The sequence below is a fragment of the Sceloporus undulatus genome, chromosome 1, assembly GCF_019175285.1.
Source record: "Sceloporus undulatus isolate JIND9_A2432 ecotype Alabama chromosome 1, SceUnd_v1.1, whole genome shotgun sequence".
Classification (NCBI taxonomy): Eukaryota; Metazoa; Chordata; class Lepidosauria; order Squamata; family Phrynosomatidae; genus Sceloporus; species Sceloporus undulatus.
In genome coordinates, this window is record NC_056522.1 from 127,276,643 (window position 1) to 127,295,598 (window position 18,956).

General features: G+C 38.0%; 1 protein-coding gene across 1 annotated transcript in view; it reads right to left on the minus strand.

The window, feature by feature from the left end:
* The window catches only part of RIMS1 (regulating synaptic membrane exocytosis 1), a 336,871-nt gene that overhangs the window by 33,509 nt on the left and 284,406 nt on the right, over positions 1-18,956 (minus strand). The window contains 2 exon segments of the mRNA XM_042475735.1: positions 4,547-4,782; positions 15,943-16,086. Coding sequence (XP_042331669.1) covers positions 4,547-4,782; positions 15,943-16,086 — 380 coding nt within the window.

Sequence of the window (18,956 nt, forward strand, 5' to 3'; positions counted from 1 at the left end):
TTTTGTTCCCTATGAAAAATTAAGAGTCTTTGAAGATTATCAGACGGGAATGGGAGCAAAGCGGATCGCTCTCCCATCTTTATCCTGTCCATGACCATGATCGTGTGGAAGACATTCATATATGTCGCACTGATCCTGTCATTATCCTGTGAGCAAAGTGGAATTGTATTAACGGGTTCTTCTGTTATTATGGAAGATTTCTTCTTTTTCTTCTAGACGTAAAGTTTGCGTCAAGAAGAATCTCCCTGCTTCCCTGCTTTCATTGCAGTGATTGAAGAATGCTATGGAGGGAGCTCCGTTTCCTTGACGTTTAATGAGTGCTTCCAGCGTTCAGACAGAGAGGATCCTTTCCCCTTTTAGCAACTTTTGGAGGGCGATTTCCCAGTGATGCAGGCAAGTGTGAAAATCTTAAATGGCAGGATCAGCGTGATGCCGTATAAAAGTCTTTTGCACCATTGTGGTCACTAGCTCTTCATGAAGGGGAAAATGTCCAGATGAGCGTGACATTGTGTGAAAGTCTTTCCCGCTACTGTGGACATGGATGGGACAAGGATGGGAAAAGGACCGGACAAGGACATGTTTTCCCCCCATGAGAGCTTTTCTGTATGTTTTACTGTAGGTTGCATTTCTGAATGCCTGAGAAAATTTGTAGGAGCATTTTTGTGCAAAACCTGTTGCAAAAGTTTGTGTGTGTGTGCAACAAAAAAAAAAACCTTTGGAATAAGAAAATAACATTGACTTTGCAACCACTAAATACAAAACTCTTCATCTTCCCATTCTCCAGCCGAGGTAAAAAAATGTGGAGGTAGGTGACAATTTTGAGAAGTATCTCAACATGTTAAGATACTCTTTCTCAGTGAGAAAATTTACAATTTAGTTTATAACCCTTTTCTAGGCTATGAACTTCCATTTATTCCTAATACATGTATGGCCAGAACTCAAATAGTGGAATTTTTCAGCAGTCACATTCTGCTACTTATTTGTAATGTCACATAAAGGAAAATTTAGCTATTGCATATGAAAAAGACTGTATATGCATATGCTGAGTACACAATACAAAGCATAATAAATAAAATAATTTGGTAATAAAACCATAATACTACAAATAATTCTGCATAAAAGAAATGTCAAGAAAGAGTGTTTTAGACAGTCTAAAAAATTCTATAGGCAGTTAGTCTGCCTAAATCTCATTGAAGTAAATGGGATTTAAGTAATTTAATAGCAGCATGCAGGATTTCAGTCTTACTTATGAGCAAAATCCAATCAATGTTAGAGGGAGTCATAAATATACTTAAGACTTGATTTAGATCAAGTCCTTTCAGTTATTGAAGCAAATCCTTAAAATCCTCTAATCTTTAGCCATAAATAATCCCTGGTGACATAATTTGCTCTGTGGAAAGGATTACATGTATCCAATGACATCCAGGTAACTGAATATAGCTAATGATTTTTAAATTCCTTCTAGAATTTTATGAGTGGTAATGGGCCAAAACAAGATTGACTTTGTTGATTAACATTAATTTGCCATTCTAAAATATATGCGCAGCTCGGCATGTTGCATATTTCAGTACTTGTGTCCCAGTGTTTAAGCCTTCACAGAATATTTTGGTGCAAAGTTTCCAAATTACCACCAACACTGAAAGATTCTGTATCAATTTCAGAATTTACTAGTGAAAACGCAAGCAAACAAACCCAAATATTTCCTCAAGAAGCCACTTACATTTGCAATCCAAACATCTATTGCATTAGGTAACCCGATAGTGAATTGGAGTAAAGAAACTGAATTGGTAGATAAATCTGAATGACTGGGGGCCTGTAAAAGCAACGGTATCTGTTGATTTATGCTTTCACTGATGCTTATTGACATAAACACAAAAGTCTGTGATCAAACTGTTATCATGAAGAACAGCTGACAGCAATGCGAGGCAAACAGGAAATAATATCTTCTCCACCTTTTTATATTAACCAAAGGATCCCATTAACAGAACTGTGGCTTTGTTCAAGGATCTGCCAACATCTCCCTCCTCCCTTGTACTGAATTTTAAAACATCTCAGTCCCTTGTAAGTGTCGTATCTTCAGAGCTCATTTTGGCAGCTCAGCAGCACTACACACAAAGACCCACCTGTCATTTCTGAACAAGTCTCACAAATTCATGTTTATTACTACATGTCAAAAATAGTCTCAGTTCCCCCTTTTCCTGGAGAAGAAGAGATCTGTGAACATATTGTACTGAGACGGTGTCTGTGAGATGACAATACCAATGAAAAATGGGATGTAGATATGGGAAGATTAAATTATTTTATATCTAATCTAGTCTAAAACTGTAAAACTGCAATGGAAAGGAAAACATTCACCTTGAAATCACTATACAGCAAGCGCTACAGAGAAGATTGTTTAAGAAAACCACCCACCCACACCTACATTTGTACAAACACTGAAGGAGGGGTTGTCCAAATGCCTGAAAATGTGCTACCATTGAAAAAAACTATATGAATAGCTACTTCTATAAATGTTCTTCCAAAGGAAAATTAACACAAAAAGATAAATAAAACAAACATATTCTAATGAAGGCAAAGTGTAAAATTAACTCTTGACCTTGTTTTTTGAGGTGAAAGTAAATGAAGCTTTTTCTCATTTTTGACTGAGAGGTAGTTGAGTTTGATGTATTTAGTCTTGATCTTGGCTTCAAAAAATCTGCTTCCCTTTGCAGATTTTGTTATTAATGCTAAAACAAGCTGAAATGCCTAACCTAGTCAATACTTTTCTAATGCAAATTAATCTCTTTCTATATTAAACAATGGATTTTATTCTATATTATATTACAATATTATACAGCATATTGTAACTTTGTCATGGCAACTATAGTAGAACATAATGGTAGACATTTGATAATTCAGGTTGCTCAATAATTTGATAACTTAGATAAAGCACACATACACACATGCGTATGTGTGCAGGTAATAGTAACAATATGGCTTCATATGATTTAGCAAGGAGAAGGAATGCATAAGAACAAAATAACAGATTACTTGCACCAGAGACTATTTCATTACATAGAAATAAATTCTGTAATAATAAATGGCTCATTCCATTTAAACAAGCTCTCAGAGTGATGGGATCAATAAGGGTGGCATCTATCTAGATAGATCTTCAGTTACTCCTGTACTGAAAGAAATGGCTCAGTGGTGAAGGGAGTAGTACAGTAATAGTACCACCACCGCTAGCTCTGCTTAGGCATCCAAACACTCTTAATGTGTTGCTTGACACTCTTCTTGCAAGCAGACCATCATAGTAATTTTGTGCTTCTTAAACCTTGGGGACCTCTTAGGAAAAATAAAAACCATATCTTTGATTTCAGTGCTAAATTCAGAATAGGAGAGATCCAACTTTTATACATGGGTTTTCATATGGCACATAAAGGCAAGTACAGTTTTGCACGAACCACAGTAGTACTTCTGTTAATCACCACTACCGTCATGGATTAGAAGACATTTGCAAGTGTGAGCCACACCCCGAAATTATCCAGGGGCATTTCTGCAAGTGTTGCACATATTGTATTTCATATAAAATGACACTTGGTGTGTTTGCGGGGAGGAAGCATATTTATTTGCATCAGAAATGTCCTATGAGATCTATTGTTTCATCACACCCAAATACAGTATATATCTGTAATGTTAACACAAAAACCATAGTTGTATAAGGCGTTAATTATTTAAAATATTGCATTTCACTTTATCACACTGATACTAGAAGGGAGGGATGGCATGGGAGATAGCATAATTAAATGCAAAAAACAAACAATTGAGTAACACAGCAAAAATATTTGACATACCTGCAGATTGTGATTCTCTTGATCATGAGATAAAACCACTGTGGTAAATCTGATTGAGCTCTATGCTTACAGCAAGTTTTGCCTTTCCTTTTTAAAGTCATTTAAGGACGTATGATCTCATTGGAAAGAAGGACAAGCCTCCCTCCTCACTGATTTTAACAGAACTATGATCCTTAAAGCATCTCTTCATTCTCTCTATAGTAGTTCTGTTCTTTCTTGAGGCTACTGGGAAGAGGCTTTTAAGATTTCTAAAGTAGCAAGAATGAACAGGAGCTTTAAAAGCATGCACTGTAGCATCCTGCTACACTCTTATTAACTCACTTCGCTAAGCCCTTTTAAAAAACTGGAGAATTGAGTCAGCATTAGTTAGCTTCAAAAATGATACATTCCCACCCACCCCCGAAAAACAACAACTCATTACATTGCTATGTATTTAAAATTGTGCAGGGGCTATGACTGGCCTGTTTAGGATTTCTACTTATACACTGTAATGGGCAATACTGTAATCCTTATTCCATGTTTCTCTGATTGAAATGGTTTCCATAGCACTGCATGCACACATGGACACACAGACATGCACTCATATGAAATGAAAGGACACACAAAGCTACCCTTTCTGAAGAAATCGTTTTCTTGGATTGGACTGCATTTGAAGAGTGATGTGAGGTGATGTGCTTAAATACCCATGTGCATGCTGTACATATTTCACTCACCTGTTTGGCTAAGCTGGGATGTGCTTCTGCTTCTTCGAGAGACCATGGCTACCACTTTGGCGCTAAGACTCGATCGTCTTTTCTTCCCACCTGTTCCAACTGTACCAACCGCTGTGTCTGATTGGCTACCATCATTATGTTCCAGTTTATACACCTCTCCACTCACACTTGTGCTCTTTGTGATGATTCTCCCTGAAGTCCCCATCCGTCTGCCTTGCATTTTAGGAGTAAACGTACTATATTTACAAAGTAAAAAAAATACATGTACATTTAAATTATTCACGTGTTTAAAAGAGTCACTAAATTTAAAACTGTCAGAATAAAATTGTCCTCCGCATTGCAAGTTTGTTACGTATACTTTCAAATTATTATCAGACTAAACAACTAGGTTAGCTGATTCCTCACAACCAACAACTGGTATTGGTATCATATTCCTGACATTCTCCAGTTCCTCACCTAACTCAGGCCAGTGTTTCAGATCCAATTTCCTATTTCAACTATTTTGTCTTCATTCACACAGATTTATCAAGTAGCGTTTTGGGAATGGACAGCATTTTGCCAAATGAAAGATGCCGTTCAAAATGGAGGATACTGCTATGCTATATTGATAATTTAAGTATTAATTTTATTTCTATTGTTCATACAATAATATATACTGATGTGCTGGTTTAACATCAAGGAACAAAGACATGCATTATGTATGGTGTGTGTGTGTGTGCGCGTGTGTGTTTGTGTGTACATGAGCACATGTATATATAATTTTTACTTTATAGCTGACCATAATAATAATTTCAGTCAAATTCAATGCAGTAGAGGAAATACCCCACATTTATGTAAATCAAGGGTGGGGAAAGTACATCGCAAAGCATCTGTATAACCTTCCAGGTCTCAGTTGCCATCTCCAGACTGGCATAACTGAAGGTCTGATTTGGGCCTTCTCAAGGGACTAAAGGGACTTTTGGATATGGTAGATTCCAAAGAGACCTCCACCACATCCCTGGACGCTCTTATAGGCATAGCAGCATACCCAGTCCTCCTGCTGGTAGAGAAACTAAAATTAGTTCTCTTCCTCCCAAGACATGATATCTACCAATGATCATGAATACAGGTAAGATTTAGATTCAGTTACCACATCTAGTAACTCATGGGGTATAGAAAACAACAACATAGGAAACTGTCTTATACTGAGTCAGGTCATTGGTTCACTGAATTCAGTATTTTTAGCTCTGACTGGTAGCATCTCTCCAGGGTTTCAAGCGGAGTCTTTTCCTAGCCCCAGCTATAGACCTCTAGTATTTCCTGTTATCTCCCGAAATTAAACACGTTCTAATTAGACCCTGTTCTGGTAGCCAGGGTGGTACCTTACAGAAAGCAACCTAATATTTAACCACTGTACTTGCAGTGCATAGGCTGGCTCAAAATGCAGGTGGATCAAGATCCACAGCATGCTAAATTTTAAGTTACATCTTTATGTGCAGTCCTAAATAACTGAAGCACTGGTGAAAATTCAGAAGGATTTAATGAGCATGCCTAGGACTGCTCTTGAGCAGTGTAGTGTAGTTTTTTGAGGGAAGCCTAAGGGTGACAGGGTAGTTGCTCATCACAATTTTAGTGAAATTCCTAATGAAGCATAACACAGGGACTATCCCTCCTTCCTATTCAAAGTGTAGATGATGTAAGACCATACAAAGACAGAGAACATCTACATGGTGATCATATGAACACATCTCTCATTTAATCTGGAATAGAAAAACAATACAGGGTGCAATCGAAGAGAAATCAGAAGAGTTATTTTTGGGTGGCCACTGGGGATCCTTGGAGTTTTAGTCCAAAATATAATTTTTTAAGGGTCTGGAATGCTGTTTCAACTGAGACTTAGCTGGTAGCCTCTCTATTTTCCCTCCTCCAGCAGGCATTGTCAGCTCCCACCAAAGCCAAATGTGTGATATTTTTATAGGCTTTTATTTTCTTTTTTTGTTAAAAAAAAAAAATTGGTCAGGATCATGTATGGTCTTCATGCATTTATAAGCACCATACTTGCAGTATGACTCACTGAATCCCAGTCCACACTTACCAGGCAGCAGCCAGTGTGATCGATGGGAGTCTGTTCCCCTGCTGCTTGAGATATAGCTGGCTGCTTCCCTCCCATGCAGAAACCCGCCAAGCGAAGCCCCTCCTGGTTCCCACAGAAGTGAAAGCACATTCCCAGCTCTGAGCGCTCTGAGAGCCAGGCCCTCAAGGCCACTAGATAAGACACCTGGCCCTGCTATGCACTAACTATCACTATCTACTCTTCTACTGCAGCTAAAGCCCCATCATCCCCAACTACTATACTACCCTACAAAACACTATCTGGTAGAATACTAACAGGATTCTAACACTGCTGCTTCCAATACCTCTCAGGAGTGATCCCTGCTGCAATTCCCTCTCAAGTCAGAGATCAATAGTGTGAGGGGTGGGGATGGGAAGAGCAGACAGCTGTTTCCCATGTGATAAGAGAATGGATTCTTGTCAACTACAGTAGCTGCTTCCTGGTACAGGATTCTTACCATTAATTGCACAAAAATTAGGGGCTAAATAGGGGCTGTGAATACATAATAGCCACGAGTGCATACCTCCAGGTTACATATTTGTAACTGTGACACAGGATTCTAACCATTGTTTGTACAAAATACCAACAATATTGCACATAAACTCCCAGAATCTCCAGTGGCTATGCAAAAAGTGTATAATAATGGGGTTGGTATCATAACATGGAATGGTGTATGTTAGTATTGGGATTAAAATGGGAAGTTTCTTCCATTTCAAGTTATGGGACTTAACTCTGACTGATGTCATTGATATAAGTGGCCTATGGCTGCATCCACACAGCAGAAATAATCCAGTTTCACCCCACTTTAACTGCCATGGCTCAATGCAACGGAATTCTGGGAACTGTAGTTTTCTGAGACATTTAGCCTTGTCTGTTAGAGCGTTCTGGTGCCACAAATCCCAGAATTCTATAGCATTTAGCCAGGGCAGTTGAAATGGTGTCAAACTGGATTATTTCTGCAGTGCAGATGCAGCCTATGTCTGCCTATGAACACTTTACACTGCAGTTGTCAATTAACTGTTATTTCCATATAACCATTCTGGGTTCAGAAAATTTTTTAACTACTATAACTATAAATTTCTTCTTAAGTTTCCTGCAGAATCTCTCCCTTCCTTAATTTACCTTTAAAATTCAAGTTGTAGTCCAGCTGAACTCAATGGAGCCTACTTCTGAGCAGACATGCACAGGACTGAACTACAAAGCTATATGTGGCACAAATGACTACAGATGTGAGAAGTTCCCAGCCTTTATTATTTAATTTAAATTCTCCCCTTGGCGATGTGGAACAGTTCCTTAGGGTGTTCAAATTTATGCATGGAAGGTTAAACAAGATGTTCTCAAAGACAATGTCCTTGGTTTCAAATAGAGTTGTGAGAAATAACATTAACTTGTCATTGTCAGGGGTTGCATACTAATTTTGTTTGTTAAAAAGAAAAAAAAACTTTCGTGATCAGTGTTAGATTTTAAAAAATTGTTTTAGGCTCACATAGTAAAGAAAGGACCTTGAGGCAGATCTGCACTGGTCAGACTATTCCAGGCTGCCCTCAGTTCTGCCCCATATTCCCACTATTATCTGCGGATTGTGAAGTGACACTAACTGGATGTCTACACAGTGTCCTGCTGTGCTGCCCATTGCCACTGGCATGAGTCACTACCTCTGAGGCCAGAAATGAGGCACCTAGCATCAATCACATGGCTGGGTACCTTGTTGTTACCTCAGTCAGAGTGACACAATGAAATGATGTGTAAATAGCTGCCCAGCATCACTCCAGAGTGCTCCAGGTTTTCTGGGATGATTCAGAACAAATAGTGAACTTTTAAAAAGTGGATTAAGGGAGAGATGGCCCGGATTCACTGCAGGACTGCAGTTCCCACATGCAGATAGTCCACAGCTGAACTGGGTCTTTGGCCCCTCCCTGTATAGACAGGGTGATGTGATAGTGAGAGGAAACCAATGCAAATGGCCCATGTAGACAGGCCTTGGCTGTTAACATTGATTTCACTTCTTCACTGAATAACAGAAGTCTATTTATTCCTGCCATATTTTAAGTGGGAAAATTCTTACCAAATACTGAGCTTCCCACTGAAATCAATTTAATTTTGTATTGCTTATCTTTGGTTGGATTGTGCCCAATCCTTTCTTCCAATTAACAGTTTCTTTTTAAATGTGCATCAATGACCAGGAACAATTCAGTTGCACTACCCCTCATCCTGTTGGCACTAGTTACTGAACAGCAATGGACTGTGCAGACAGGAGAGAGGGCTTTTTTGGAGTCTGTGTCTAAACTATGGAGCTCCTTTTCAAAGGCAGGGAAGCTCTCCATTGTCCCTCCACAATTATGAAAAGGCTCAAAACACCTTCTTAAAATATATATAAATCAAGGGCTTTAAAACAGTTTTATAGTTAATTTTTTCCCTATGACCTGTTATAGGAATGTGCCATTTCAAGAGACTTTGATTGATCACATATTATGTACTTTCTCAAATGCGCAGGCTAGATCTCTACATCAGACTGGGTTGTGTTTCCTCAACAGCGCTCCCTTAGGCTATATTAATAAAAGTCTTTTCAAAATGAAGGAATCAGTAGCTGCAATTGACAGTTATCTGAGTACTTCTGAGTACTTCTATGGCCTAGAGGGAATATGTGTATGGAACCTGTCATACTGGGAACCTCACTCACTTTCTTTACCTATTGAACCTCTGAAAGATGTTTTAGTCTCACTATCTGACAATTTTAGTAGACAGCTCACTCCACCAAAATATCATTTTTACTGAGGAATACTGACATTGAAACTTTTATAATGTAGACTATTTTGCCATTGCAGCAAAGATAATAAAGTTTTCTAAAATCTCATTAGTCTGCACATTTTAAAGTATTTTATCTCCCAGTATTGTTTTGTTTGACTCTTAGAGCTGCTCAAATGTCCTCTGGATGGCTGGTGTTTTGAGGGCTGTGGATGGTGACATTTATCAATTATCAATACAATACATTTACACTGTGTATTTATTCCACACATTAAATTAGTCTAGTATTCAGTTTAAAAACTAAAAAAAAAAAATTCAAAATTTGTACTGGGCATGCCCAGGCTAAAACGATACATACATACATACATACATACATATCTTGGCCCATGAAATTTTGTCTTCATTGTGGCCATGTCTTTGCCAGCGAAAGGCTTACATTCAAACCCAATGGTTCCTTCAGTGCATAGGTAATATATTGCACATGCACAGCTATCACAATTGCAAGAGCAAAACAAATCAAAAACCCCTCTGTTCACTGAAATGCCTTGGGGACAGTTAGCCTAAACACTGAGGGGGTTTTACATGTTTTTCAGGGAGCTATCCTTGGATGGAAAAATGTGAAAAGCTTCTATGCACGAGCAGAATACCTTACACAGTGTTTTAGATCCTGCCAGTGAATTATGTCTGTTGTTGCTGTGTGCAGTCAAGTCATTTCCAGTTTATAGAAACTCTAAGGTGAACCTATCATGGGATTTTCTTGACAAAATTTGTACAGAGGGGTTTTTCCCAGTTTGCCTTCCTCTGAGACTGAGAGAATGTGACTTGCCTAAGGTCACCCAGTGGGTTTCCATCCTGAGCTGGGATTTGAACCCTTGTCTCTAGAGTCATAATCCAACACCCAAACGACAACACTACACTGGCTCCCAGTGATTTATATACTGGCAGCCAAATAAGAACTGCTTGACAGAAACTGGGGTATTCAAGTGGCCACAATGCTGTACTAAGCCTTTATTTTTATTTATTATTACTGCAGTTTTTAAAATCTGAAATAGTGCTATGATCTGACTGGATTGGGAATAAATTAAATTCCATACTCTATATGTAAGTGATAGTCGAATTAGTTAACATGCACAAAAAACAACAACCCAACCCAATTAGATTACAAGGCTATCTTTCAACATGTTGATCTCTTACAAACCTAAACATAGCTAGATAAAACAGATAATTTTAGGATAATTAAACTAATATTGACAACACCTTTGATTGCACAATCTCATATCCAAGTTGTATAAAAAGTGATCCGCGAACTGAAAGTAAATATTGCATAATTATCTATCAGCCACTTCCTAAAGTAACTCACCTATGCATTCTGTGAAAATACATCTTATTCTGAAATCAAGGCTGTCACAATCACTTCTAAAATAGTAGTTTTTACCACACGTTTCCAGGCATGACACTTTCTTAGCAAAAGATATCTTTGATAACTGTATTCCTTAGTAGGTCACTCTTATTCCATAGAGTTCTTCAGCATAATAAAGCTCCACCAGCACCAATAATCCACCAATAATCCACAGTCTTCCTTGCTGTCAGTGTACAGGTTTAATTATTCTTGTCTTTGGACAGAATCTTTGCCTTTCACCAGTGCAGTTGGGTTGCTTTCTGCCTTCTCTATTAAAACCAGAATCACATACTAATTCTGAGCCCCTATGGGGCCCTGTACAAGGAGGTTGCTCATGAATACTAATAACCAGAGCAAGTAGCACTCCTGGACCAAGGGAAAGATAATCACTTCTTTTTAATGAGGCACATAATATTTCTAAAAATAAACCACCCAGTGTCATCTGAAGTGTGCTATATTTAAGTGCTACCTTAAATTGTCTGTATTGGCTCTTTGACAGCCATACCAAGCAACTATAACAATCCTTAGCTACAAAAAAAAAAAATAAATAAATAAAAATCAGCATAAGCCATGAACCATCTTAGATTGCACTCCAATCCAAACTTGCTTTAATGAATGTGAGTAAACGCCATTCATCCCAGCAGATATGACTCAGGAATAGATACAAATAGGGTCAGAATGTAAACTGAAGTGCTTAAGCAATTTGCCAATTCCAACAGCTGCTACTCTGTTTGCATCCATACCTGTAACAATTTAGGTGTCTAGTAATAAACTTTTCTTTAGTGTTATTACTCTGGGGAAATGGTGAGGAACATGAGTTCATCATGATGAACGCTACACCAAATGCCACATATTCTGACATAACCAACATTAGCAGTATCAATGACAAGTAGAAAATGATGGTGGATGTGCTATTAATCTAAAACTGTATAGTATAATCCTAATTTATGAATGGTTCCATGGGCCTAATGAGATGCAAAGATCGAAATTGATGATGAGCCATGGAAAAATGTGTAGCTTGCCAGACCCACACTTTATGATGATCACAGCTAATTCATCTTTCTGTGTAAGCTGCAAGCCTGATGAACTAGACTACAATGCTGCAAATTATCTTGTAGACCTTAGACAAAAGGTGGACCTAACAGTAAATCAGCTCAAGCATTCCTTTATTTGTTAGTCAAACAAAATTTGTACAGCAGTAAAATGCTTCATTTACACGACAGTCTTCAGCTATTTTATGCTTTTACATCTTCAGTGCACACCTAGGAGAAAAGCACCCCAAAATCCTCCTCTGTTTACCTTCCAAGATCAGGTGGGATCTGGTGCTATAAGGGTATTTAGTCCCTTTTTACCCTAGCAATAAATATTTGCAAGAGAAAGGAGCATATGCATGAAAGACCACAGCTAGTGTGACTGCAAAATTATGCTGAAAGGAAATAAGTCACCTACCACTTGATTCATTTCAGCCTGTAGCTTAAGCGGGAAGAGGAGACTGACTATGGCTAATTTAACCCTACCTTCACCACACCACAGATACTGATGTGTAGGTGAACAGTTTAAAAGACATGGAGAAATACATTTGCTGTGATATATATTTGCAAATATTCTTGCCCATAATAAGGGCATCTGGGCATATCAAAACATCCTATCAAAAAATCTGACAACCACTAGAAGTTGTGTAAGGTTTTTTGCCCACCTTCCCATGCACTTGTTGTGTGAGAATGTTATGTTTCATATTTTTTTTAAATAATAATCTGTGCAACCCCTCTCCATTTTTCTTTTTCTTGCAAAGCAATCCTGTGATATGAAAAATTGGCAAACATTCTTGAAATTTCACCCTGTGGGCAGAAAGTTATGAAAAACTTTTATTCTTGTATGGGAGAACAAAATAAGCTACATTTACATTCCTCCTATGTGGCTAGCTGCTCAACAAGATTGTTGCTCAAATTCTTTTTGTTTCCTCCACAGGCTAGAACAGTATTTAGGAAACAACCTAAGCAAAGTGGACATCTGGTGGTGCAGTGGTTAAATGCCTGTATTGAAGCCACTCACTCAAAACCATAAGGTTGCAAGTTCAATACCAGTGAAAGGGCTCAAGTTTGACTCAGGCTTGAATCCTTCCAAGGTTGCTAAAATGAGTACCCAGCTTGTTGGGGGCAATTAGCTTACAGTTGTAAACGGCTTAGATACTGTTAGTTCAGTATGAAGTGGTATATAAATGAAGCTGTTTGTTTGTTTGTTGTTTGACATCTGTCTCTCACAGCTTTTAAGTCCATAGTGAAGAGGTGATGTAGTCAAAAGACATGATTCCTTAGGTGCACCTCCTTCATATGCCATGGTTGGAACCAGGGATGTGAATGTATGTATCACTCACAACCCTGGTTTATCAACAAGGCACACTTCTAGATGTTGGCTTGCTACTGGAGAAAATGATCTAACTTGTTAAACCTAGAATGACCTGTTACTCTAATGAGCAAATAGAGATCCTCTTAAGGCCCAGACAACATTTTTCACTTTTAATGGAGTACATCAGTGGATGTGCATTCAACTGTATATTTCCACTAAAAACGCATTAGGGATAGCTTCATGTGCACTACAATCCTGTGCAAATAAGTAAGGTCTTATCTGAATTGGACAGGAAACTCCAGGGGTAATAGACAGTATCATGGCCCTGCAGTGCCATGTTTCCTCTCCTCCATTACCTTGGCCTCCATCCTTACACTGCAGCAGCTGTCTGCATGGGTGTCTCATTGGGCATCCACCACCACCGTTGGTCACTTGCTTCTAAGGTCAGAACAAGGTCACATTCTGGGCCCCTTGTTCTGATTTCAGAATGAGTGATCAAAGCTGACAGCAGATGCACTAGGTGGCTCAGTGGGATCTTCATGGAAGATCTGGAGAAACAGATACAGTTAAAAACAAAAACAACCCCCCTCCATTCTGCATGCGTTATGTCCTGGTTCTGGTGTGAGACACACTAGACATGGTCAGGACTGCCTACACTAGAACTGGTTTAGGTCTGTGCAGTGTCCGGACAGGTCAACAACCAGAACATAGAGTAGGACAGGCCTTTTGGCCAATGCAGCCAGGGCCTAAGCCTTATTGTATTCAGCAGAGCTTAGTCAGAAGTAAGTAATTTCAGCCTCAGACTGATACGTATCCAAATATGACTCTTTCCTATCAGGACTGCATAGTGAGTTTTAGTGCTGCATGATAATGGGCACCTTCCATAAGCACCTCCTATAAAAGAGCAGCAGAAGGTGAAGTCAGACTGTCTTCTTGAATCACCTAGCACCTTCATAAAAGTCGTTATGAAACTGACATATATAAAGTCGACAAAAAAACAGATGGTAGAAAAACAGCTAAATTCCTTCTTAATCCGAATACCCACTCTCTCCATGCCTAAAGATTGTTACTGTTTATGTCCATCTCTCTCTCTGTGTGTGTGTGTTGTACATCAACACAAAATAGCAACAAGGGCCAGGATTCAACAAAGCACTGTTCATGGTACTAATTTATTCAAGGAATGGCTAGATGCATGCAGCCACAAAACCTCCACTGGAAGTGTTAGGAATTCTAGAATTTTTCCAAGCCACCATCACAGCATTTTATATTCAACACTAACTCCAGTCAGCTAGCTTACTCATTAGGTGCATACATGCACAAACCTATCTTGGAACATTTCATATATGTTATTGGTGTATTTTCTGAATCAACTTAGCTATATCCATAAGATTCATGCTTGAGATTCGCTTCCCTAAATTGATGACAGAGGGAAAAGGAATCTCAGTTAACTAAAACAACAAGTCTTTTGGCATGCTAAATACTTTGAAATTTATTGTTTTGGTTACTTAAGTTGAGGCTGGTGTATATTAGATTTAAGGGTGGATAGCAGCCACTAAACAACTATGCTACCCTCACACTATCTATAAGATATATGTAAGAGGCTTGGGTTGGTTTAGGGATTTTGGTGGGGAACAGGCACTGTTTATATAAGCAAAAGGAATGTATAACAACAGCACGCACAAGCTGAGGAAAGAGAGAATGTCTGCCAGAAACCAGGCCATCAGGGCATTGTGCAGACATTGTGTTAATAGATCTACACTAGGTCAAAAGAGAGTGGTTAAGTAATGTTTACATCATGTAGATAACTATGAAGCAATGGCCTTGTAACTGTAATGCCAAACATACAATTAATTTTCTTTTTCTGCCTGTCTAGAGATACAGACACACCAGCCTTGGTACATCATGGCATTATAATTTGAACTACCAAGTGCTTTCTTCACCAGTCTAGAACCAGTTACTCTCTAAGCAGTTTCATTACCGAACCATGTCCGAAGAAAACCAGAAAGACCTTTCCCAACAACTGTGAGATTCTAACATAATATAACTGTAGAGGTTAATTCATGGGGAAAAATAATCTGAATATTGCCAATAAGAGACAGGTGGGGTAAAGGCAGAATGATTAGCTAACATTTTTTGGACTCAGGAACAACAAATATTCATTTCACAAAGTAAATAGGAGTAGATAAAAATGTACATGCTAACATAGTTTTTATTTCCAAAACAGTTCATCTTATAGTGTATAATACAGATAGTGTTGATGTTATAGGGTTTTAGAGTTGTTGTTGTTTTCCTGCCAGAAAGGCAAACATTTGTATAAATTACAGTCATGCTCGTCTACATTCCTGGATCAAAAAGAGCTCTCTAATTTTAATAGGATTATCTACAACAAGTAGGTAGACAATGAATATGTGCATAACTGCCTTAATCCATTATCACTTGCTATGTAGGCAAACATTTTTATGATTGTTGGAAATTACATGGTGCTTTATGATATGGGAATAGTGAAGGACAGCTTGTTTTGCTACCTGTAGTCATGTTCATGTTTCTATCTCTCTGTAGCCTTGTTAAATTCTCTAATGAGAAAACCTAAGTAACAGAACTAAAGGCATTTTGTGAAATTAACCTTCTTTATATGTTAAACCACCAGAAAAAAAAACTTTCTATAATGAAGACATCTCCCTGCTCTTAGGATAATAATCAGTCAGTGCATAAAAGTAAGCTAAGATAGCACCCAATACTCCCACCACAGCTAATAAAATAATGATTACTTGGACTACTGGGGTAAATACACAAGGGAAGGAAGCTAACCTTTACCTCACATCAGCAACAGTATGCCTTCTCCTTTTCTTGTCTTGCAAATTCATTTTTTTTCCACTGTGCCCCGTCTTGTCATCTAATTCCCATGATATCCTTCTTTCTTTTTTCCCATCAGTTTTGCAGATCTCTAAGGACTTTGACCTTTCCACAGTCACAACATGCAGGCATGCAAAATTAAATACAGATAACTCAAAATGAAAATAAGGAACTACAGGTGCTAATTCTATATTCAAATCAGATTTTATAAGACTAAAAAATCCCCACAAACAAACAAGAGCAAGCCAACTAACTATTGTTGGATTTTTAAAAAAATAAATGCTAACTGTATGAAGACAAGACTCATGGCTTACTATGTCTAAACAAGAAAAAACCTAATGATTATTTTGTGTTTCAGGTTTCATGCCATTGGAATTGTTTTGTTATCACCGTACTGTTGCTCAGATTTACCAATTAATTAAATATAAAAAAACATTTAGATGGCCCTATTGAACTGGAACAATGTGAAAGTGGTTAAATTTCACAAAAGCAGAGCATCAGTTAATCCAAAACTATTGGCTGCTCTGTCCTTTTTCCAGAACTAAAGAGCTAACTATCATTGCAGTTCTTATCTGTACAAACTTTTGTCATTTCAGAATGGTATGCATCTACTAGATAGTGACATAAAAGAAATTAATTAACGGAAACCATTTAAAAATAAAACCTCACACAATAACCATAATGAACATCTTATCTTTGAATGGGAAGCACAATTCTTATTTTGAAATGTTTTCAGATGAGCAAAAAATAATATGAAATAGATAAGCTCTTTGAGTAGCTAAAACTAATGCCATAAAATGTTCCATCTGTTACATTCAAACCCTTTTTATCTTGAGAGAGAATGATAACTGAAAATGCAAATACATCTGTCTTAACACATATCAGTCTATTCAGAAATATTTGTTTAAATGTTTCTTTTTTTCAAAAACATCCCACTATTCTTGGCCTGTCTTGGACAGTCATGGTAAATTGTGATCTTCCAAATATTTTTGGACTGTAACTGCCTTAATCCACTATCATTGGCTATGCTGACAAGGACTGTAAACTGAACAGTAGAGGACACGGTTGCTATGAAGACTGAAGCTGAACATGAGAATCTCCCTGCATTTTTAAAAAAGTACTTGATTTGGGACACATTACTTCAGCTTAGTCTCATGGCCTGAGGCAGCGGAACAGGCATGGGAACTATCCTGGCAATGGAGGGATCACTGGCATCAGAGAGTTAAGAAGAGAGGCAACTGGAGCTTATTTAGTGATCTACCTATGGAAATACTGAAGACATACTAGCAATCAGCTGATCTGAACAGGGGGGCACCTGCTTTTCAAGTTTCATCTTCTGTCATATAAGACTTGCTCTACACAGTGGTTATAATGCTGCTATAATGGGACTAAAATTGAAGCAGTAACTAAAATAGATTTGCTTCATTTTTTTAGGGTAAATGCAGTTTGATATCACTTTGAGTCTGTAGCTCCACACTATGGGATACTGGGATCTGTAGTTTAGTAAGGTCTTTAGCCTTCTCTGCCAAAGAGTGCTGGTGCCTCACAAAACTACAGATCCCAGAATTCTGTAGGATGAAGCCATTCTGTAGGATGAAGCCATGGCTGTTAAAGTGGTGCCAAATGACATTATTTCTACCATGTGGATGCATCTTTAAATGTCATACATGCATGGCTATACTGGAAAAGCTAGTAAGTAAACAATACTAGTTACATGTTCTCATAGGTTCAGAATGTGTGTGTATGACTTGCTCCTCACCAAAGCAATCCATAGGAATTCAAATGGTAATGCAAATCTACTACTAGACACAGGCATTATAATAATTCCTAAGTCAATATGCTTGACTAGACTGTCAATAGTTTCCTAGACCATTGAAGGGAATATGACAGAAATACATCATTGCTTCTGGCAACCACGCATTACCATATTGTCTGACAAAACAATTTTGCATGATTTTTGTTGTAAGAAAACCCTTAAAAATCTGATGACAAAACGATGACAAAAAGCATGCACATATATAGCAACGGCAGCAATGAATCTCTCCTGTCACTACACTTCTCTTCTCCACCTATGTTTGCATGTCCTCCCTAATTACTGGTTGGTTTTCTCTGGTATCATAGAAATCTATGAGTCAGAAAGTTGAGATTTCAATGAAACGTGATCCTTTACATCATTTTACTCAGCAGTTGTACTATTACTCTTAAGTCTCAGGCATAAGCAAGACATTACAGTATAGACAACTAAATAAGAATCTAAACAATTAGGCAGGTCTAAGTAACATATCTAATACTGAATTTATAATTCTGTAAAACATTTTCCCACTGTCTTAAATTAGAACAGGGATGGGCAGCTTCTGGACTACAACTCCCATTAACCTTAGGCTTCATAACCAATGGTGAGTGAACACAAGAGTTTTAATCTGACAATATCTAAGGGATTAACGTTATCCATCCCTGAATCAGAGGACACTGAGACCCTGCCTTTATTTATTGCCATTGTCAAAAATGCATCAACTAGTGAACTTTTTCTCAGAACAAGGATTGGATTTCACTCAATTTTATGAAATTTCCACTGTAACAAACAAATCCTTGGTAATCTTTCAGTGTTCCCCACCTAGTAAAGACAATCCCCTTTTTGTCACACTAGATGATGTGCTACAGCCAATTTTTTTTTATTTGAAGAGGCATAGTTGTTATCTCTAGGAAACTTATCTATTGATGGTCTTCTGTGATGTTGCCACATGTTTGTGATGTGAGAGAATGTGCCTGCAATGTATCAGACACTGAAATATGTGGTTCTCATTTACAAGCTATGAGTTAACAAACACAAAATGACATCACAGCTGCTCTGTCATGCCATCACCTTTTCCAGTGGTCATCTGAACATACTTTTGCTTACTGGGGTTTGATAGTTAAGTGAGCAGATGCATGGAAGAAAGTATATTGGCTGCATTACATGGAGAGTTTTTCTATAA